Source organism: Dendrobates tinctorius, unplaced genomic scaffold, assembly GCF_039654945.1.
Source record: "Dendrobates tinctorius isolate UK_male_01 unplaced genomic scaffold, ASM3965494v1 ptg000073l, whole genome shotgun sequence".
NCBI classification, from domain to species: Eukaryota; Metazoa; Chordata; class Amphibia; order Anura; family Dendrobatidae; genus Dendrobates; species Dendrobates tinctorius.
In genome coordinates, this window is record NW_027361741.1 from 13,310,162 (window position 1) to 13,335,000 (window position 24,839).

The 24,839-nt window shown below is 41.7% G+C and overlaps 1 protein-coding gene across 1 annotated transcript in view; it reads left to right on the top strand.

Moving 5' to 3' along the window:
• The window catches only part of MYO18B (myosin XVIIIB), a 972,020-nt gene that overhangs the window by 51,495 nt on the left and 895,686 nt on the right, over window positions 1-24,839 (top strand). Inside the window, exons 10-11 of the mRNA XM_073582823.1 lie at window positions 4,707-4,807; window positions 15,520-15,583. Of these exons, the coding sequence (XP_073438924.1) occupies window positions 4,707-4,807; window positions 15,520-15,583 (165 nt within the window). The remainder of the gene's footprint in view (window positions 1-4,706; window positions 4,808-15,519; window positions 15,584-24,839) is intronic.

Below are 24,839 nucleotides of genomic sequence, written 5' to 3' on the forward strand. Positions count from 1 at the left end.
AGGGTTCAGCAGGTTCGCAGGATGCAGTGACGAGACACGAGACTGGGTGTGGTTTGTGGAAATAACTTTTATAAACTGTAGCCGCTGGGGCTATATTGAGCAAACAAAAAGTATGAACAAACACCAGTCCACACAGGGACTCAACAAACCTAACAACACTTTCTTTTGGTAAATGCGACTAATCCGGTTGGCCCGGGTGCTATAGGCCACGTATGACCAAACTGGGGGTCCTTATCTCCTATAGCACACTTATCCTTCCTGGGGTCTGTCAGGATCACAGGCGTGGCTGCGTAGAGGTCGCTGATGCGGCTGCCTTGACGCCTCGATATTCCGGGATGAAATTGGGCTCGACAGGCCCTTGAAGAAACGATGACGGTGGGGCGCAACAGGCCCTGAAGAAATGATGACGGTGGGGCGCAACAGGCCCTGAAGAAACGATGCCGGTGGGGCACAACAGGCCTTGAAGAAACGATGACGGTGGGGCGCAACAGGCCCTGAAGAAACTGTGCCGGTGGGGCGCAACAGGCCCTGAAGAAACGATGACGGTGGGGCGCAACAGGCCCTGAAGAAACTGTGCCAGTGGGGCGCAACAAGGCCCTGAGGAAACGGTGCTGATGGGCGCAACAGGTCTCTCCTTGCGGCTCTCGTCTCGCCGTGGAGTTATGACGCAGTCTCTAAATATAACCGTTCACCAACCTCTGCTCAGGGTCCCTTAGCAAACCAGACGGGGGCCTCTACGGCCACCTGTAGCGAGGTGACATCCCCAGGGGCCGGTGATGACAGGGCCGCAACTGGGGGAGAAAGCAGGGGGGCAGTGTCCTGACCGCTGTAACGGAATGGCCTGTAGTCGCAGCGGTCACTGGGGGTCGCGGAATTGTCACAGCAGGGAGGGAAACAGCGGGGGCGGCTGTATGCGACCGTATGAGGGGAGCGGCCGCCAGTGAAAGTCTCACACGTATCACTTGTTGGTGAGTGCGCAGCATTCCTTTCACAGACCCCTGTCGGTCTCTCCAGAACACACCGTCCGCTCCCTCGGTCCTCTCTGTCTCACACGGCTTCCTGCCTGTTGTCCGGCTCTCTGTCAACTGACACCAGAGCGCGCCCCCTGCTCCTTTTATCCTAGCCCTGCCCCCTGTTGCCCTAACCCCCTTAGTCGTGTCTCTCCCTTTGTCATCCTCCTGGTGTGATTCCTTCAGGAACCCTGATGGCGGTCCCCTTGGTTCCGGCCCAATCACTATATGGGGGTCCTCCTCCCCACATAACAATGGAGCTAAATATAGGAGCAGGCATTTTAAAGTAGGAGAGCCCTGTGTTTTTCAACCTTGGAGCAGCTGAGTCATGTACAGTGGCATGGAAAAGTTTGGGCACCCCTGGTCAAAATTACTGTAATTGTGAACAATTAAGCAAGTTGAAGACGAAGTGATCTCTAAAAGGCCTAAAGTTAAAGATGATACATTTCCTTTGTATTTTAGGCAATATATATATATATTTTTTTTTTCATCTTTTACATTTTAAAAATTACAAAAGGAAAAATGGGCTGATGCAAATTTTTGTACACCATCTAGTAGCACCATCTTTTGAAAGTATTACAGCTTGTAAACACATTTTATAGCCAGTCAAGAGTCTTTAAATTCTTGTTTGAGGGATTTTCATCCATTTTTACTTGGACTGTTCTTCCAGTTCTGTGAGATTCCTGGGTTGTCTTGCGTGCACTGCTATTTTGAGGTCTAGCCACAAATTTGCAATGATCTGGTGATCATTGCAAATCTGTGGCTAGATTTGATCAGGAGAATGTGAGGGCCATTGTAAAACCTTCAGCTTGTGCCTCTTGAGGTAGTCTATTGTGGATTTTGATGTGTGTTTAAGATCATTATCCGTTTGTAGAAGCCATCCTCTTTTCAACTTCAATTTTTTTTTACAGATGGTGTTATGTTTGCATCATGAATTTGTTGAAATTTCATTGAATCCATTCTTCCCTTTACCTGTGAAATGTTCCCCGCGACACAACCTCAAAGCATGATTGATCCACTCCCATGCTTAATGGTTGGTGAGATGTCCTTTTCCTGGAATTTTGTGCCCTTTTTTTCTCCACACATACCTTTGATCATTGTGGTCATAGAGTTCTATTTTAACCCCATCGGCCCACAGGACTTGTTTCCAAAATGCATTGGGCTTGTTTAGATGTTCTTTTGTATACTTCTGATGCTGAATTTTATGATGACTATGCAGGAAATGTTTTCTTATGATGACTCTTCCATGAAGGCCATATTTGTGTATTTGTCTCTGAACACTAGAGCAATGTACCACAACTTCAGAGTCTGCTAAATCTTTCTGAAGGTCTTTTGCAGTCAAGCAGGGATTTTGATTGGCCTCTCTAGCAATCCTACAAGCAGCTCTCACTGAAATTTTGCTTAGTTTTCCAGAACATATCTTGACCTCCACTGTTCCTGTTATCTGCCATTTCTTAATTACATTTCGAACTGAGGAAAGGGCAACTTGAAAACGCTTTGCTTTCCTCTTATAACCTTCTGCTGCTTTGCGGGCCTCTACCATTTTCATGCCTAAACCTTTAGATGCCACTGTATATAGACAGGCACATTGGAACAGCAAAGTCGGGTGTGCAGAGAATACCTTGGAACAGAAAATGTATGTTGGCAAACATACACCTTTGTATAACATAATTGGGTATGTGGACAGCACCTTGAAACAGCAGAAATGTATTGGTAAACAGATACCTTGGTAAAGCATAGAAAGTGTGTGGACAGAAACTTGGAACAGTGGAGCTGTGCAGACAGACAGGCACCTTTGTATAGCAGAATCAAGAGTGTGAACAGCTCCTAGGAAGATTGTGTAAGCAAACAGGCACCTTGGTTTAGCAGAGTTAAGTGTGTGAACTCGCAACAATGGGTTATTCAGGATTTTGATGTTTTGCCCCCAGTAGTTCGCCCCCGGGGTACATTTCTCCCCCGCACATTTTGTCCCCAGCATTTGAAATGATAGAGGCGAAATTTGCGGGGGCGAAATGTACCTGGGGGCAAATTGCTGGGGGCGAACTGCTGGGGGCGAAGCTTCCTATAACCGGGTTATTCAGAAGGTTCAACAAAGTTGACTGATACTACCTCAGTACTCAGTGATCATACAACTGCCTGAGCCAGCCTTAAAAGGCCTGGGAGCATGACTTGATAAGCGTGTGCTGGGTTATCATGGTAAACAGACGTACACGAGGGACATGAAAGCTGGCTGCTAAGGAAGAATGGTGCACAGACCAGCGCTGGAGCAAACACATGTGATTAACAAAAATATCCTAAAATATTCAATATACAAAATAGATTTGTTCTTTCAACAATGCAGCAAAAAAAGTATTACTTTTATGACAAAATGCCTGAATGTTTTGAAGCAGACAAATAGGTTAAAATCAAACTATTTTTTACTTTAATTATTGATCAATCTTTGTAATAAATGCCATTACCTTATTATGCTTTCTTCTCTTCCAAACACCACACTGAAGTACTGTTTTAACTGCTTAACTAGCTAGCTCAAGCTTCTGCTCTTGCAAGAATCCTTACTACTAGAACACTAGTTCCAAATACTCTTCCTGTGTGAGTGTCTCTGCTCCCCTCTTGCATGGTCAGACAGAGAAGTATTTGTAAACCGTGTTCAAGTGCATATACTTGCTAGAGCAGCAGCATAAAGCAGATTCTAAAGAAGCATGAATGTTAAAACAGCACTGAAACATAGTTTTTGGAGAGAAAGAAACAACAGAAGGTACTGAAGTATATTACATAAGTTTATAAGTTTGCTTATATAATTTTCCTTCAAGCTTTGCAAAGTTTAATTACACTTTCATTATTCCATTCTAAGGCTAGCTTCACATTTGCGCTTTTGAGCGCAGCGACGGCCTGCGCACGGCCGCCGCTAAGCCCCGCCCCCTGCCGCGCCTCCGCCGGTACCTCCGCCTACCGGCGCATGACTCTGCATGTGTCCTGCGCCCCCTATCTTTATCACTGGGGGTGCAGGCCGTGCGCAGTATGCGCTTGGCGGCGCATGCGTCCTTTTCACGGTGCGCCGAGCGCAACCAAACTGCAGCAGGTTGCGTTTGGCTCTGGTCGGCGCACCGTGAAAAGGACGCATGCGCCGCCAAACGCATACTGCGCACGGCCTGCGCCCCCAGTGATAAAGATAGGGGACGCATGCAGCGTCATGCGCCGGTAGGCGGAGCTACCGGTGGAGGCGCGGCAGGGGGCGGGGCTTAGCGGTGGCCGTGCGCAGGCCGTCGCTGCGCTCAAAAGCACAAATGTGAAACTAGCCTTAGATCATTAGATCACTGTTACTTTGGTTATGTCATAAGAACATCTTCTGTCTATATATCTTAGTACATATGTGTGTAAATGAAGGATATTCCCAACTCTGGGCTTAATTAACTAGAGTGGAGATGCTATAACAAGCAGCCACTGGTTGTACATATATTACTAGGCAACCCGTGGATTAATTATGGGAATATGAGCTGTCCACTGCATTTTCTTCCAGCAAAATAGGCTTTTTCTCAGGTTATCATGAACTAAACATATTAAAAGCATTGTTTGAGGTGAAAATGTGAAACTGGAAATATGTACATGTTACAAAATAACAGAATCTGTCAGTAAGATCAACCCCAATGTGAACTGAGCTGGAAAGTTTCTGTAATGGAGTCTTTTGTAATTTTACAGACCATGCTTTTGGAAAGAATCCGTGTGGCCCAACAACCAGAAGGAGAAAGCAACTTCAATGTGTTCTCACAGCTGTTAACTGGAGCACATTTGGATCTCAGGTACACCTGTAACCTTGTGTAATATACAACTGCTGCCGCCACAGGTTCTAATATACGTATTACTGGGGCAGAGGCTTAAGAGTAACAACAGACGGTGCTAAATTGTCACATTATCTCTTTAATATCTTTCCGAGTAGATTCTCATAGAGGATTTTCTTTTGTTTGGGTTTGGGGCGGAATATCTAACACTGAGACCTTTTTTCAAAACATGAATTGAAAAAATAGCAGAATATACTTCCCATCTTTTTTCAGCTATGTTATTTCGGAAATCAGCTCTATATGTTCTATGGTAGTGCTCATAATACAAATTCATGCCATTTGTTTTGCCTTCATCCTATCTGTAATTCATTGCATCATCATTATTATTTCGATTCTTTATAGTTCCTACATAATTTCTAAGGTTCTTCGAGGCCGCATTGTCTCCTGCTGTTATTGGTGCAGCTTTTGATGCAGCCCCTCTCCTTCTTACCCAATTCTTGAAAACCTACACCTAAAATGCCCCTGAGTCTTCTAAGCAGGCATTAGGTGTCAATCTCTATGCAGGATGTGCAGTTGACCATCTTAGCTGCCGCCAAGGAACTGCCTGAAAAAAAATGGTTAAATTTAATTTCTAGCAGGGAAGTTCCTTTACGCACCACTAGGTGGAGACATCTACCCAGATAAACCCTTTAAATTAGCATTACGTAAAATGTTTTCCATTCCATGCTATGTTGTGTTTCCTGTGGTAGTCGAAACACTTTTCATGATTTTCATAGACACAAGCTATTGCCTAAATGCAGGTCCTGTGCCTTTGAGATTCCCTATGTGCCCATTTGCCAGTTCTACTTTCATTAGATGCTGCCTCCCGGTTGCTTTGTGCTATAGCATGTGCTACTTCTTCAGAAATACATAATGATTTTAGGTGGCAGCCAAGAGAATTTTGTTTACATTACTCTATCGCCAACTGTATGATCACTTAAGTGCGGCCCAGTGTTTTCTCTTAGGGATCCCATGTTGGAATGTAATTAATGTTTCGCTAGCCATGCATTAACTTCTGCATTTTTAAATTGCACTTGATAAAACCTAGGCTCAGCGTGTATTTTTTTTTCTATAGCCAACAGCGTTTTTTCAGTTGGCATTGATGGAACCCTAGAGATTTTTAGTAAAAGCTTCCAAGCCATCGGTTATCGGCTTCATGTTATATTGACATTGCCTGTAAAGGATTTGATACATAGTTCAGGCGATGGGATTTTTACAGCCTGAGAATAGCCTGATTAATGTCCCGTGTCAAGACAAAGTCTAATGGTAATCAGGAGGAGGCTGATGCATAGTAAATGGGTACACAGAGAATCTCCTTGTCCTTAGCTGTGACATTGCACGATTAACACAAGACTCACTTGATTCTGCGGACTCTATAGTCATGAGATGTGTAATATGACATACAGTATCCTAGTGGCTGAATAAGGGACCCTATTAAACTCATTGATCAAAATTTAAATGAATCTGTAATCAGATTTTTGCTACCTCATCTGAGCGCCATGTAGGAAAAGAGATCCTGATACCAATGATGTATCACTTTTATTACTGGGTGCAGCTGTTGTGACACAATCAGAGTTTTTAGATTTAGCAATGCAGCAGAGCTGAGGAAGCTAACCCCGCCTATACTAGGCTCTCTATGTAAATTGTCTATTGACGGTGAGCTGCTTATCAAGGGAAGGGGCGGAGTCAGACAAATTCATAGTCTGGGCAGTGATAATGTCCTGGTGATAAAACATTCACAGTATGGAAACAACAGCACACAGTCTAGTAAGTGAGATATTGCTGAAATCAGTGTCTTAGCCCTTATCTCATGCTGCCATCAGATTATATAGCAAAATCTTGCTGACAGATTCTCTTTAAGGGCCAACTTTCTCTTAGGGAAAAGTTTCAGCTTGCTGTCACAGCACTGTATCTAAGTCCTCTGACCAATGCAGCCCCATAGACAATGATTGCAATAAAAATCAAGCATGCACACCTCTGTTCCAATCAAAACAGGGCTGCAAACACTGGGTTCCGGTTTCTCAAGATTGCTGTTGGTCCCAGTGGTAAGAACTTGATTAGTGGTACCTGCTATCCAAAGGATAGAGGATAACTAATTGTACAGGACAGGAAATACCCAACAGGATAGGAGATAACTTACTACCTTGCAAATAACCTTTAAGCAACCTCTAGTAAGAAAGACAAGAGTATCAGGTAGCTGCCACCTTTGTACTGAGCTGAATGGGTCTCAATAAGAAGGAATTCTGGAGCTGCGCTTGAGTATTGGTAAGAGTAGATGTTTTGTATGGTAGAGTAGATGTATATATAATAAATTCATATGTGATAACTATGTAAAAGAAAGTAACCTACACTATGTTGTATTATGATGTTAAGTGAAAATAAAGAAATAAAGCTTGATTGAGATTGGGGGTCTTCAGTGTGACGCGAGACACGGCAGTAAATATATATACTACTTACTGCAAGTAAAGGGAGGTCAAACAATCCGAGGTCAGGTCCAGGAAATGACGCAGCATGACAAAGGCAAGTTAGAGACAAAGTCAAATACACTAGCCGAGGTCAGGAAAGCCAGAGAGGCAAAACAGTTTACAGGGAGCAGGCACAAGCAAAGTCAGATCGCAAGCAAAGGGTCTGAGTCCGGGAAGAGAATCAAGTCAAGCAGGGTCAGGCACATAGCGCAGAGGGATCACTGTTATACAAACAACAGCAAGTGTATGATTGAAACTGGGGGGAGGAACTAGCATGCTTAAGTAAAAGCCTGATTAAGGAAAATGAACAAGGATGATTGCAGCACAGACCCAGCACAGACTGACAGCCCCGACACAAAGTAACAAAAAGACAGAAACAGAGCAGAAATCATGACATTCAGTAACTGATTACCACAAGCAGGCTACGAGTTACATACATACAGTACACACATGCATGCATCACATAGCCATCAGTCACTCAGCTTCTGGTTAGAAATGACCCATCTCTAGTTCTACTATCATATCCTGATTTTCTCTACATTTCATCAAACTTCATATGAGACACTAATTATTCTGTGGTTGTCTCCTGCCCTTTTTTCTTGCCCAAATTAGCAACATTTTTATCTGTATTCAGTAACTTCAACTTGGGTGTTCCAAGAAAGGATAAGAAGCAAAACTGTGACAAGCTGCACCCCAGAAGGAGTTGTCTCAGAATAGATATTGGGTTATATAGCCAGGAAATAACATTAATGTCCAAATGACAGAAGGCTAACTGCTGTGATCTTCATGACTGATCATTAAAGTGCCTCCACTTTCTTTACTCCAGAGACTACATGATCATCATACTACAGTCTATGGTTGAGTGTCCAGGTGCTCAGAAGAAGCACTGATCGCAGAAATATGATACCGATCTCCACTGTCAATCCCCTTACAGGAGTATCCTAGTAGGATGTTGTCTTAGGGTCCCGTTTCACATAGCGACCAACCAGCGATCCTGACAACGATACGACCTGGTAGAGATTGCTGGTGCGTCGCTATATGGTCGCTAGTAAGCTGCCAAACAGGCAGATCTCTTCAACGACGCACCAGCGATCCCGACAACGATACAACCTGGGAAGGATCGCTGGTGCATTGTCACACAGCAGCTATTCTGAACGATTCCAGCCTGTGTCCTGGGTTCTGCGTCGCCAACGAGGTCACTTGTCGGCGCAGCGATGCATGCTGGCCAGCGGGACGCCGACGATGAAAAAATGGCCCAGGACATCGAGCACGATCAGCGATATCCAGCACTACATGTCACATGTAGTGAGATCGCTGGCGAGATCGCTGTTGCGTCACAAAATCGGTGATGCATCAGCGCTCTCGCTAGTGATCTCGCTATGTGAGACAGGGCCTTTATTAGGGCATGTAGACATAATAGAGGGGATTCAGAGGCTTTGATGCCCCTGTATAAGCCTCTACAAAAAGCATCCCACTAATTTCCGTGGATGCCATGTTATAATATAACAATGTACAGAAACTGTAATCGCAGAGATCAGTATTCTCTGTAGCTTTTATTCTACTGATTTAAATACAACCCGAGTAAGTGTAAATTTAAGTCGTAAGTGAAAAAGTTGATTATTGGATTATTGATTACAAGCTCAATTCATTGTAAAATGAATTTGCATATACAGTGACAGCTACAATGACCTTCAGCTTGTAAAATTGCACAGAATGCAATGCCCTGCAATGTCTTACAAGCTAAAGATTATCTTTTTAAGATAGCGCATGTCTTATGGTACCGTTACACTTAGCAATGCACCAGCGATCCCGACAACGATATGGATCGCTGGTGCATCGCTAAGTGGTCGCTAGTGAGCTGCCACACAGGCAGATCTCACCAGCGACATAGCAGGGGTCGGGGGTCGTTACTTACCTGTCAGACGCGGCGATCCTGACGTCCTCCCGCCTGCGTCCACTCGTCGCTTGTCGGCGCCACAGTAAGCCCAGCAGGAAGCGCCCGACGAGAAATGATCCTGGACGTTCTCGCGCGACCAGCGATGAGCAGCGGGGGAGCCGGTCGTAGGTAAGTATCAGACATAGTGATATCGCTAGCAATATCGCTATAACGTCACAAAATCGGTGACGTTACAGCGATATTGCTAGCGATATCGCTATGTGTAACGGGGGCTTTAGGGTATGTTCACGTGTAAGATATTTCCTGTGGTTTATGCCATTTATTTGTTGTGGATTTTGTGATTGACCTTGAATTTCAGCAGTAAATTTGCAGGCTAAACTGGCACGTCTGTAGCCGAATAGCACTTTTCGCTAAGGCTAATCTTCATGTCACTATGCACTGCGATTTACACAAGGAGTCCACATGGAAGCCAATTTAGTATGTGCTATGTCCTTTATTTAAAATGGTTGTCAAACTAATGTTGCCACATGTGGGGGAATGTTCAGCAGGTAGCGTTTTCACTGAATACTTAGAATTTATAGGGAATCAGTGAGCAGGATTGATCTTCCTAAGCCGTCTATATGGGCATGTAGATCATTGTTAACTGAATAAAATAATACATTAATATCTGGGATCTGATGTATTATTCCAGAGAAATCCCTATTTTTTCTTAATATGTAAATGAGCTGTTAAGATCTATGGGCTGGACACAGATCTCCCAAGGAATCTGCCTCCAGAGCTTATTATAAATGAAAGGGTGCGTTACCAGTGTGAGTGATGTAGATCAGGAGATCATCAGTCATTACATGTCTCAAACAGGTAATGCCCCTTTCATTTAAAGTAAGCTCTGGAGGCAGATTCTCAGTGTGTTCTATGTTCGGCCTATAGTACTGAACTGCTCTTTTGCATATTGAGAAAAACGTGGATTTCTCTGGAATAAAAAAAATCGTATCGCAGGTATCAAGGTATCATTTTATTCAACTTTCTATGACCTACATCCCATATATATAGATTAGAAGGGTTGATCCTACTGACAGATTCCCTTTAATGTTCAAAGGCTTTACAAGTCAGAAATGCACATTTGTTAGTCAATCTCAATTTAGATAAATCCCATAATCCTATTTTTTTTTACTTAGAAATTCTTTTGCCATAAAGCAGGAGCATATGGGCTAATGCCAAGGGTAGCCCTGAATTTTTTTGTATAGGATGCAGACATTTCTAATGGTCGTATTGTCTTCTCCTATACCTTTGGCTGACTGACATACAGGGAAAAGATAAGTCTGACACTACTTGATTTAGATACAAATAGTGATATTGTAAGAGTTATGAAAATTTATGAAACTGTTGGAGACAGTAGAGTACAGCGCTAGGCTAATCTGGCCACTCCATTCAAATTGGGGTCTTAAGTTCTCCATTCTGGTAAATGGTGGTTGTCTTTGGGTTATTTGCAGAGAAATTAACCTGTGGAAGTGATAGTTGTAGTGGATTAAAATAACATCAGTGCCCCTGGGAGCAGTATGAGTAAATGATAGGACCCCCCAATATAAGATAGGTAGCCTATAGCATCTGGTTACGTCATGGAAGTACAGTAATTATCCCAGGAATCTACTCGGATAATGTATAGCTACCAAATCTACAGAAATAGACAGCATTGACCTCGGTTGTGGAAAGTAAAGAAAAAAAATTACTTTCCAATAACATGTCTGCTATGTTTCAACCTGCATGAGGGTCTTGATCAAGCAGATGTACTTGTGTTGTAATTCGACATCGTCTTCCTCATTTGTCAGGGAAGAGTCCAATACAAGTTAGATCTCCTGCTGGGTTTTTCAATATCAGTGGATTCAATCACCGTTAATCTACTGGCTATTCTACAGACTTATTCATAGTAGTGTACAATCTGCTACAAAAAATTTTTTATCTTGGCAAAAAAAAGGGTTGCAAAATGCTAGATTGTAAGCTTAATCTCTAGAACTGACACACGTCTGAGTATTGTGTTCCGTTATTTTCCTTTTTTCATGTGTTTTCCTTTTCCAAAGATAAAATCTTGCTATTGTCATGTACCGTAATATGAAAGCAATGCCTCCTCCATAAAAAAGAATACTATAATTGAAACTAAATAAAGGTCACACATGTGAACCAAAAACATACTGTAAGTTGCTAGAAATGTGATAAGGACACAAATGGATGGAAACCTTATGACCTAGAAATGATGAAATAAAAGTATAAGAACGTACATAAGCTGCCAAGGAGAGCAGGATCTTTCTATTACACGATACCATGGGACAGTAAAGAAGCCTCAGCATATCAGTGACAGGTCTGCAGAATGCTGGACCATAGTAATGTACTCTAAACATTGACGTGTTGCTCTCTGGGATATGATATGACTTGTTCTGAAAAAGATAAAAAACATATACAGTGGGTATGGAAAGTATTCAGACCCCTTAAAATTTTTCACTCTTTGTTTCATTGCAGCCATTTGATAAATTCAAAAAAGTTCATTTTTTTGTCTCATTAATGTACACTCTGCACCCCATCTTGACTGAAATAACAGAAATGTAGAAATTTTTGCAAATTTATTAAAAAAGAAAAACTGAAAGATCACATGGTCATAAGTATTCAGACCCTTTGCTCAGTATTGAGTGGAAGCACCCTTTTGAGTTACTACAGCCAAGAGTCTTCTTGGGAATGATGCAACAAGTTTTTCACACCTGGATTTGGGGATCCTCTGCCGTTCTTCCTCGCAGATCCTCTTCAGTTCCGTCAGGTTGGATGGTAAACGTTGGTGGACAGCCATTTTCAGATCTCTCCAGAGATGCTCAATGCATATGTTTATTGCCTTTGTGTTTATTGGAACAACACGAAAAAAAAACAAAGAAAAAAAATGCAAATTGGACTTCATTTCATCCAAAATACCCAAAATGGACCAGACAAAATTGTTAGCACTTTTCCAAAGTTGGGGTTAAACAATTTTGTTTCAAGCATATGATGCTCGTTCAAACTCACCTATGGCATGTAACAGATATATAAGAAAAAAAGGTGAAGGAGCTTGATCCTGCTAGTTCAAAAGCAGACAGAAGGATCGGACAGAAGGGTGCCATTTCTTAGGTTGGTGCAGTGCAGCAGTGATGAACCAAGGGGAAGACGGAAGAGACAGCATATTCAAGGTAAATAAAAGTCAATTATTATTTTATCTGTATCAATTAAAACGACGAACAAGGGATTTAAAACTGACATGCTTCTATCGAGTCACTTGCCCTTAATCATGGTATCAGAGTTTACATTGGATATGCCATCTCTTCCATCATCCCCATGTAACAGGTGTGGGCTTTTTAAAAATCACAAACCAGGACCAGAGATATTCAAACTACTGACTATATTTTATTGCATTATAAAATTTACATAAAAAAATCTTATATAAAAAGTTATTGATACCAAGGACAATCTGTATCATAAGAATTTTATTCTTTATCTCATAAAATTAAATTAAAAATAAATTAAAAACAATTGGAAACAAATCGTATGCAGGGGGCAAAGAAGAAAACCAGAATGGCTGACATAAAAAAATACATAATATTTATCCAAATAACAATTAATTATGAATTAATACATATAATGTGATCAATACATATAATAGTTAATCCTCATAAATTAAAGTGCGAAAAAATATTTATTGCAAATGCCCAAAATATATATAATATTTAATCACCATTGAATATAAAGTGCTCAGTGCTGGAGGTCTCATTCACCTCCCTGTGTAAGACCATAATTTCTGTGCATAAAGTATAATGTTAACGGTCTTATTCACTGCTAACATATGCCAGCCACCAGCAGTGTTTCTTAAATCTATACTGTAGACAAAGCGGTAGTGCTGTGCAGGGGGCAGGAAGGAACCTTGGTCAGTATACTGCTTGTGGTCACTTTTATTCATTTATCTATATATTTAAGAAACACTGCTGGTGGCTGGCATTTGTTAGCGGTGAATAAGACCGTTAACATTATACTTTATGCACAGAATTTATGGTCTTATACAGGGAGGTGAATGAGACCTCCAGCACTGAGCACTTTAAAAAAGCTAGATTTCAGTTTCTCAAAATGCACATGAGTAAGCCAAAATCCTTCTGAGAAAGCATCTTATGGACAGATGAGGCCAAGACAGAGCTTTTTGGTAAAGCACATCATTCTACTCTTTACAGAAAACGGAATCGGGCCTACAAAGAAAAGAACACAGTACCCACAGTCAATTATGATGGAGGTTCAAAGATGTTTTGGGGTTGCTTTGCTGCCTTTGGCACTGGTTGCATTGATTGTGCGCAAGGAATCATGAAATCTGAAGGTCACCATAGGATTTTGGGTCGCAATGTGATGCCCAGTATCAGAAAGCTGGGTTTGTGTCCTAGGTCATGGGTCTTCCAGCAGGACAATGACCCCAAACATACTTCAAGAAGCACAAAGAAATGGATGGAAACAAAGGGCTAGAGAGTTCTGAAGTGGCAAGCAATGAGTAAGGATCTAAATTCCAGTGAACATATGTGGAGAGATCTTAACCACTTTCCAACATTGGGCGTAATAGTATCATATCAGACTCCCCCTGTTTGTTGCGGGCGCTGGCGCTGAGCCCGCACTTTTCCGAGCACATGACAGCTGATCTATGCAGCTGACATGTGCTCGCAACAACCGTGGGTAGAATCGCTATCCTTCCGGGGCTGTTAACTAACTAAATGCCATGTCACTAATCCTAGCTGATAGGTTGGCATGACAACCAGAGGTCTGCAGCAGACCTCCATGGTTGTCATTGCCAGATTGCTATGAGCAGTGCCCCGTGGTCAGCGCTCATAGCAGATGAGAATTTCTGCTACACACAGGAGATCTGATCATCGCATTTGCTACAAAAACCTTAAAAAAACCTTAACAAAAAATAAAATAATGTAAAAGTTCAAATCACCCCCATTCACCACATTCAAAATAAAACAATAAAAAAATCAAATATATACATATTTGGTATCGCCATGTTCAGAATCACCTGATCTATCAATATAAAGAAAAATAACCCAATTGCAAAACGGCATAACAAGAAAAAAATTAAAAATGCCAGAATTAAGTTTCTTTGTTCGCCGTTACACTGCAATAAAATGCAATAAAGGGCAATCAGAACATCGTATCTACACCAAAATGGCATTAATAAAACTGTCAGCTCAGCACGCAATAAAATAATCCCTCACCCAGCCCAAGATCATGAAAAATAGAGACACTACAGGTCTCAGAAAATGGCGCCATTTTTTTTAACCAAATTTTGGATTTTTTTTTAACCACTTAAATAAAAAAGAACCAAGACATGTTTGGTGTCTATGTACTCTTAATAACCTGCATTTAGTGAACATGGAGAAAAAAAAAACAACTGTGGAATTGCACTTTTTTTTTGCAATTTCACTGCACTTTGAACTTTTTTCCTGTTTTCCCGTATATGATATCTTAAAACCAATGGTGTCGTTCAAAAGCACAACTTGTCCCACAAAAAAAGTGCCCTCACATGGCCATATTGACAGAAAATAAAAAAGTTATAGCTCTGGGAAGAGGTGCAGCAAAAAACGGAAATTCAGAAACAGAAATACCCCTGGTTGTTAATGGGTTAAAATTGCTGTTGCGAGAAGGCACCTTCAAATGTAAGAGACCTGGAGCAGGTTGTAACAGAAGAGTGGTCCAAAATTTCCAGTTGAGAGGTGTACGAAGCTCGTTGATGGTAATAGGAAGTGATTGCAGTAATTTATTTCAAAGGGTGTTCAACCAAATATTTTATTAAGTCGAGGGTGCCAGCAATTTTGTCCTGCCCATTTTTAGTGTTTTGTGTGAAATGATGTCCAATTTGTCTTTTTTTATCTGTTTTTTTGAGTTGTTCTAATACACACAAAGGAAATAAACGTGTGTAGAACAAAACATAATGCAATAATTTTGGGGGAGAAATACTTAATTTTCTGGAACAATTTCAAGGGAGCCAACACTTTCGGCCAAGAATGTGTGTGTGTGTATATATATATTCATTATTTCTTTTAAAATCTCTTTTACTTGATTATGTGAAGGTGAAGGAGTTGCAAGCACTCCTCTATGCAGTATATGCTACATTGGTAACTCTAGTGCTAATACGTTGTCATCATTCTAGATCTTCATTTTTACCAATTTGCTAATGTGTACTATTAGATGTCACAAAGTAAAAATTACTTTCTAAATATTAACTCATGAGCTACATTTATTTCTAGTCAATGCACATAGTAATTGTAACCTTTCTTAACTGTGCCCAGGTCAGAACTGAACCTGCACCAGATGGTAGACTGCCACTTCTTTGGAATTGAGCCATGTGTGAAGGTAGGAAGATATTTATTCTAATGAAAATATATACAGTCCTTGGTTTAACTGGAGCAATGTTTTTTCATGGGCAAACCATGTGTGATGATTCAATCTATCTATCAATGAACAGACATTCCTGTGCAAGGATACCAGATATACTGCACATAGTGAATATACATCATTTAGCATTATTTATAAATAACCTGATTATATTTCTTATTGAGCCTGGGTTCAGTGTTTCAAGAGGGCAAAGATATTCTTCCAAAAGATTGGTCAGAGTCAGTCCACCAAACTATGGAGACACTATCAATGATATCAATGATTCATCATAGCAAGTGTAAAGACCAGAGGCGTAACTACAGTAGCGACAGCTGCGACTGGGCCCGGGGGGCGTCAGGGGCCCGGCAGGTAAGACCATGATATGTTCCAACTGTCCCAATTCTCACGGGAGAGTCCCATTTTTGACCCCCTGCGTCCCACCCGGGAGTCTATTCTTCCTGCACTGCACTGAGCCACCACGCCCCCCCATACACCAACCCCAATCTCGCCCTCCCACCACAGCCTGCAATGATGTCCTAGGCTGTTCTCTTTTCTGTGATGAGGTCACAGGAGGGGAGGAGTCAGGGGTCACATGATCAGGAGCCTCCGTGTCTGCAGGACTCTGCTGTGCTGGTTGTCATGGTGCTGGATGAAGTAAAGTTTCTGTGTGGGGTCAGGAGGGGTTTAAAGGGTGGATGTAGCAAAGCCATGTGTACAATTTTGGACGGAGCGGAGCCATGTGTGTACGAGGTGTACGGAGCAGAGCCGTGTGTGTACGAGAATTATGGAGCAGAGCCATGTGTGTACGAGGTTTACGGAGTGGAGCCGCGTGTGTGCGAGGTGTACGGAGCAGAGCCGTGTGTATACGAGGTGTACGGAGCGGAGCCGTGTGTATACGGAGAGGAGCTGCGTGTGTACGGAGCGGAGCCGCGTGTGTACAAGATGTACGGAGCAGAGCCGCGTGAGTATGAGGTGTACGGAGAGGAGCCACGTGTGCACAAAGCAGAGCTGCGCGTGTGCGAGGTGTACGGAGTGGAGATTTTGGCATGGGGGGCCCCATTTGAAAGTTCGCACCGGGGCCCATAACTTTGTAGTTACGCCACTGGTTAAGACGTTGTGTCAATGGTTGTTTGTCACTTGTAATATGGCTACCATGGACCGGCTTACTGCAAGCCATTCCGCTTACCAGATCCCAGGGTTTTCCTTGGCCTCCAAAGACATACTGATAGGGAATTTAGATTGTGAGCCCCATCGGGGACAGTGATGAAAATGTGTGCAAACTGTAAAGCGCTGCGGAATATGTTAGCACTATATAAAAATAAAGATTATTATTATTATTATTGGCCTTAACCCTTTAACACCTGTACTGAGATCTGGACTGAAACAGGGGTCCCTGGGCTGTAGTCATGGAATAAGCTGGTGTTTGGTGGTGCAGGTTGGCAGGAGTGGTCAGATAGCCATGTCAGAACCATGAATGCAGGAAAAGTACAACAATAGAATCCACAAGAATAGTCAGAAACACAATACGAGATCAAAACAAGAAAATGATAACAACAAGGAGATAATTAAGCAGGACTGAACCAGCGAAGCACATTGATATATCTGGCAGCTTCTAGCAGTAAGCTGGAAGCTTAAGTGGGGTGTGCTGGCTTCCAAATGGCTGGAGCAGGGAGCTGATAACTCCAGCTGCACACCACACACGCCTGCACTGTCCAGAGCTTCTGGTTCTACTGTCACTTCTATAACCAGAGTCACCATCAGAATTAATAAGGCGGTGGCCTGGCAACAGAAGAAAGAGCAAGTCCTGGTGGAGATGTGACAGTAAGAAGTATAATATTTGGTATTAAATGTTTATATGCAGATTGCCTCATTTTATATCTGGTAAGTCATAAGGAACTTGAAGCCCAAAGATAATGTACTTGGATCTGCTTTTACCAAAGGCTTGGTTTATTTTATATTCACATATAGTAAAGAGAAAGCCAGCTCACCTAGTACTTGAAGTCCAGCTTGCACGGAACCAGGTGGATCCAAACCAGATAATGTGGTCAAGTTGTTGTTCCAGCGTCTGGTAAAATAGTTCTTTATTTTAAGTCCATTAAAAGTTTACAAAAATTACAAAGGTTGCATAGACAGGGCAAGGGAGCAAGATGCGTTTCGAACGCTCACTTGTGTTCTTTATCACAGCTGTGATAAAGAATGCAAGTGAGCGCTCGAAACGCGTGTTACTCTCTTGCCCTGTCTATGCAACCTTTGTAATTTTTGCAAATTTTTAATAGACTTAAAATAAAGAAAGACCAATTTTACCAGACGCTGGAACAACAACATTTTTATTTTATATTACCTGACTTCAATGGGTAAAAAGTCTAAATTTCTGGGGTAGATGCTGTGCATTATTAAATGTTGTAATGTGTGTCAAACACAGAACTCATAATACTGAATCAATCTTGCTCTGTGTTGCTGTCTTAAAACCTTCCAATGAGGAGTTTATAGGTGCTATAGGCAAAGGATAAGCAATAAAACCTGCTAATGTGTGAAATGATTCAAGTGAAAGGTTGTTAGTAAATGTAGCATGAAAGACAGCTCAACTGCCTAGAGCAGCTCTAGCAAAAAAAATTTCCTTCTTGACTCTCCTAGTCACTCTGAATTATTTCTGTGCATGATCATCTCACATGACAAAGCACTAAATAGCTGGAACTTCTCTTCAAATACCTGTCAGGAAGAAATGCTGATGCAAATCCTGTGTTTTAAAGCAGACTAATTCAGAGGCGTAAGTATAGACGGTGCACGGATTGCAGTTGACCCCGGGACTTGGAGCTTAAGGTGGCCCAAAAGGTCTCTTTGTCACATATGACAACTTCAATACAATTAAAGATCCATTTTAGTCTGAGGCGTTGTCCAAAAATTTTGCATTGCGGCTCACAAATTTTAAATTACGTCACTGGGTTTATTCCTAATTTGAATGGCAAATTTGTATTGATCGCGGGTGCCTATGTGGTGGTCGCTAAATAAAATTAGACCAACTTAGAAGGGCTTTGTTTTACAGAGTGTGGTGTAACTATAAGTACTATGCATAATGTTATACTGTGCTTGCTGTGTTTTTTATTTATCAATCCTTAAGTTTTAGCCCCTTCTCTCCTCAGTTTTCTTTTTTGCATTCTCATTTTTTCCTTTCCAATTTTAACTAGCCATAACATTTTTTTATTCTTGTACTGACATAAACATATGAGGGCTTCTTTTTTTGAAGAACAAGGTTTAGGTTTGAATGACATCATTCATATTCATATAGTGTAAGGGAAAATGGCAATAAAATTCCAAGTGCAATGGAATGGTGAAAAATATGCAATGCGATTGTGGATTTTATTTTTGCACTGTTCATTTTACAGTTAAAATTTCATATTGGCATGATTCTCCATGTCGGACATACCACATATGCATAGTTTATTTTATTATTTTATTGTCTTAAAAAGATTCTAAATTTTGGAAAAAAATTAGTTGTGTTGACATTTTCCACATTGATTTTATTGGGTTATTAACTGAGAATATCTCAGGCTGAGTAGAGAACATTTTAAAACACGTAGTGAGGTGCACACCAGTTATATATAGGATATACAGTGGGGGAAATAAGTATTTGATCTCTTGCTGATTTTGTAAGTTTGCCCACTGACAAAGACATGAACAGTCTATAATTTTAAGGGTAGGTTAATTTTAACATTGAGAGATAGAATATCAAAAATAAAATCCAGAAAATCACATTGTATAAATTACCGTATATAAATTTATTTGCACTTTTCAGTGAGAAATAAATATTTGATCCCCTACCAACCATTAAGAGTTCTGGCTCATACAGACCAGTTAGACCACTCTCCTAATCAACTTGTTATCTGCATTAAAGACAGCTGTCTTACAGTTGTGGCCAAAAGTATTGACACCCCTGCAATTCTGTCAGATAATACTCAGTTTCTTCCTGAAAATGATAGCAAACACAAATTCTTTGGTATTATTATCTTCATTTAATTTGTCTTAAATGAAAGAACACAAAAGAGAATGAAGCAAAAAGCAAAACATTGATCATTTCACTCAAAACTCCAAAAATGGGCTAGACAAAAGAATTGGCACCCTCAGCCTAATACATGGTTGCACAACCTTTAGCCAAAATAACTGCGACCAACCGCTTCCGGTAGCCATCAATGAGTTTCTTACAATGCTCTGCTGGAATTTTAGACTATTCTTCTTTGGCAAACTGCTCCAGGTACCTGATATTTGAAGGGTGCCTTCTCCAAACTGCCATTTTTAGATCTCTCCACAGGTGTTCTATGGGATTCAGGTCTGGACTCATTGCTGGCCACCTTAGAAGTCTCCAGTGCTTTCTCTCAAACCATTTTCTAGTGCTTTTTGAAGTGTGTTTTGGGTCATTGTCCTGCTGGAAGACCCATGACCTCTGAGGGAGACCAAGCTTTCTCACACTGGGCCCTACATTATGCTGCAAAATTTGTTGGTAGTCTTCTGACTTCATAATGCCATGCACAAGGTCAAGCAGTCCAGTGCCAGAGGCAGCAAAGCAACCCCAAAACATCAGGGAACCTCTGCCATGTTTGACTGTAGGGACTGTGTTCTTTTCTTTGAATGCCTCTTTTTTTCTCCTGTAAACTCTATGTTGATGCCTTTGCCAAAAAAGCTCTACTTTTGTCTCATCTGACCAGAGAACATTCTTCCAAAACGTTTTAGGCTTTTTCAAGTAAGTTTTGGCAAACTCCAGCCTGGCTTTTTTATGTCTCGGGGTAAGAAGTGGGGTCTTCCTGGGTCTCCTACCACACAGTCCCTTTTCATTCAGGCGCCGACGGATAGTACGGGTTGACACTGTTGACACTGCTTGAACTTGTATGGATGTTAGTCGAGGTTCTTTATCCAACATCCGCACAATCTTGCGTTGAAATCTCTTGTCAATTTTTCTTTTCCATCCACATCTATGGAGGTTAGCCACAGTGCCATGGGCTTTAAACTTCTTGATGACACTGCGCACGGTAGACACAGGAACATTCAGGTCTTTGGAGATGGACTTGTAGCCTTGAGATTGCTCATGCTTCCTCACAATTTGGTTTCTCAAGTCCTCAGACAGTTCTTTGGTCTTCTTTCTTTTCTCCATGCTCAATGTGGTACACACAAGGGCACAGGACAGAGGTTGAGTCAACTCTAATCCATGTCAACTGGCTGCAAGTGTGATTTAGTTATTGCCAACACATGTTAGGTGCCACATGTAAGTTACAGGTGCTGTTAATTACACAAATTAGGCTAGTTTCACATTAGCGTTTACGGCCGCAGTGTCAGGCTGCGCACGGCCGCCGCTAAGCCCCACCTCCTGCCGCTCCTCCGCCGGTAGCTCCGCCTACGGGCGCATGACGCTGCATGCGTCCTGCATCCCCTATCTTTATCACTGGGGACACAGGCTGTGCACAGTATGCGTTTGGTGGCGCATGCGTCCTTTTGACGGTGCGCCGAGCACAACCAAATTGCAACAGGTTGCGTTTGGCGCTGGTCGGCGCACCGTCAAAAGGACGCATGCGCCACCAAATGCATACTGCGCACAGCCTGCGTCCCCAGTGATAAAGATAGGGGACGAAGGACTCATGCAGCGTCATGCACCCGTAGGCAGAGCTACCGGCAGAGGCACGGCGGGGGCGGGGCTTAGCAGCAGCCATGTGCAGCCCGACACTGCAGCCGTAAACGCTAATGTGAAACTAGCCTTAGAGAAGCATCACATGATTTTTCGAACAGTGCCAATACTTTTGTCCACCCTCTTTTTTATGTTTGGTGTGGAATTATATCCAATTTGGCTTTAGGACAATTATTTTTGTGTTTTTCATTTAAGACAAATTAAATGAAGATAATAATACCAAAGAATGTGTTTGCAATCATTTTCAGGAATAAACTGAGTGTTATCTGACAGAATTGCAGTGGGTGTCAATACTTTTGGCCTCAACTGTACATAGTCACCTTTATAAAATACTCTTGTAGACAAACTCAATTAATCAGTCATACTTTAACCTCTACAACATGGCAAGACCAAAGAGCTTTATAAGAATGTCAGGGACAAGATCATAGAGCTGCACAAAGCTGGAATGGGCTGCAAAACCATAAGTAAGATGCTGAGTGAGAAGGAGACAACTGTTGGTGCAATAGCAAGAAAATGGAAGAAATACAAAATGACTGTCAATCGACATCGAACTGGGGCATCATGCAAAATCTCACCTCATGGGGTATCCTTGATCATGAGGAAGGTGAGAGATCAGCCTAAAACTTGCTAATAGTCTCAAGGCAGCTGTGACCACAGTCACCAAGAAAACCATTGGTAACACATTATGCCGAAAAGGTTTAAAATCTTGCAGCGCCCACAAGGTCCCCCTGCTCAAGAAGGCACATGTGCAGGCCCGTCTGAAGTTTGCCATTGAACACCTAGATGATTCTCTGAGTGATTGGGAGAAGGTTTTGTGGTCAGATGAGACAAAAATTGAGGTATTTGGCATTAACTCAACTTGCCGTGTTTGGAGGAAGAGAAATGTTGCCTATGACCCAAAGAACATCATCCCCACTGTCAAGAATGGAGATGGAAACATTATGTTTTTGGGGTGTTTCTCTGCTAAGGGCACAGGACTACTTCACTGCATCAATGGGAGAATGGATGGAGCCATGAACCATAAAATCCTGAATGACCACTTCCTTCCTTCCACCAGGACATTAAAAATGGGTCGTGGCTGGAGCTTCCAGCAAGACAATGACCCAAAATATACAACCAAGGCAACTTGGAGTGGTTCAAAAAAAGCACATTTAGGTCATGGGATGGCCTTGCCAGTCTCCAGACCTTAATTCCATAGAAAACTTAAGGAAGGAGTTGAAGCTCCGAGTTGTCAAGTGACCGCTTCAAAATCTTAATGATTTAGAGATGATCTGCAAAGAGGAGTGGACAAAAATTCCTCCTGACATGTGCGCAAACCTCATCATCAACTACAAAAAATGTCTGACTGCTGTGCTTGCCAACAAGGGTTTTGCCACCAAGTATTAAGTCTTGTTTGCAAGAGGGATCAAATACTTATTTCTCACCGCAAAATGCTAATTAATTTATATAATTTATACAATGTGATTTTCTGGATTTTATTTTTGATATTCTGCCTCTCAATGTTAAAATTAACCTACCCTTAAAATTATAGACTGTACATGTCTTGTCAGTGGGCAAACTTACAAAATCAGCAAGGATTCAAATACTTATTTCCCCACTGCATGTGCTTCCTAGCATCATGCCTATTGTGGTCATCATGCATTCAGTACAATGCACCTACTATGGCTTACGTTTACAGTTGTTATACCAATTAAGTTGGTACTCCATCTTATGATCCTAACCTAGGTGAGACTTGCAATCAATACTCTGCAAATTTTAGAACATTGAATAATACATTATTTTCAGGAAATTCAGTGGTATACCTATTGTTAAGCATGGCACTGGAACATGTACAATCAGTAGATTGTAAACAGTATTCTACTGTACACAGTCTACTCACAACCAGGCTCAAAAGGAAGCTATAATCAGAAAACGACCAACTGATTAATATAAAATGAATAGAAGCCTTGCAATTTTTACACTGGGCACTGTTGATTTTTAGACACATACTTCATTTTGTTTCAGGAAAGAACAGATGCACATAGCCAGAATGACCAGACTCTGACCCCATAAAGCATCTAAATATCATGTGCAAAGGTCATTGTGAAGGGATGGTCAGCTGTGACATCACCTATTGGGATTGGTGGATCCTAGGTTTTCAGCTGTGTTAAGGTGTTACCTCTCATTGTGATCTTGCCTCTGATGATGTGAAAAGACTTGTCAACTTATCAGACAGGAAGGAAAGGTCTAAAAAGCCTCTAAAAAAGCCTCAGTGGCCAGTGTAAAACCTGCAACATTACACATTTTGATTTTTTTTAAGTAAAGATAGCGATATGAAAAATAAAACACTGCTATTTTTTTTAAATATATACATACAGTATGTGACACAAAAAACAGATTTAAATAATAGGTCACTTTCTAATGATAGCTACCCTTTAATATCCTAATGTATGCCACCTATGTCTATATAGATCTTGATATAAAGAAGATAAAAATGATTGTATTTTATTGTATGGCACTGCATAACTGATCCATACTGCGGTATTCTTTCTGATAGTAAAAAATATGAATTTTCCATTCTATTATTTTTTATGTTATCTATTTTTTTTACATTTATCCAAGAAATTGCATTGCGTATCTGATACAAGCAGTGTGACTGTTGCACAATTTAATTCTAGTACAGCAAATGAAAATAAAGCCAATTCTGTCTTCATTTTGCTATCTCGATAACCTCAACGTGATAAAATACCAATTGTTGATGGAAAGCAATCTTGCCTGCCCTGTACCTGCTGCTGCTTATCAGAAACCTGTGTCGCATGGTTTCCAAGTTCTTCCCATTATCGGTAACACAATGTGGTTGCCCTTAACCTGCGACCTATACTGATAAAGGGAGTTCTGATGCAGTGAATATCTTGCCTGTTCTTTTCTTTTCTGCATTATCTGTATCTAGTGTCTTATTTGCTCTGTGTTTCTGCCTTCTTGTACTTACAGAGACTTGGGTCCTTTTAGGGTACCGTTACACTTAGCGATGCACCAGCGATCCCGACAATGATATGGATCGCTCGTGCATCGCTAAGTGGTCGCTAGTGAGCTGCCACACAGGCAGATCTCACCAGCGACATAGCAGGGGTCGGGGGTCGCTACTTACTTGTCAGACGCGGCGATCCTGACGTCCTCCCGCCCGCGTCCACACGTCGCTCGTCGGCCCCACAGGAAGCCCAGCAGGAAGCGCCAGACGAGAAATGGTCCAGGACGTTCTCGCGCGACCAGCGATGAGCAGCGGGGGAGCCGGTCGGAGGTAAGTATCAGACATAGCGATATCGCTGCTACGTCACAAAATTGGTGACGTTACAGCGATATTGCTAGCGATATCGCTGTGTGTAACGGGCCCCTTACACAAGCAGATAATCTGTCCTTAACAAGCAGTGATATTGACAATATAAGATATTGAAGGCTTTTTCCAGAGTAGCTGTTGCAGTTCTTATTGCCTTCATTTCCTATATTATGCTGTTTCATCAATCTGGGGTCTATGTAAAGTAAATTCCTTTCTATTACTTACATTTTTTTGTGACATGACTTTAAAGG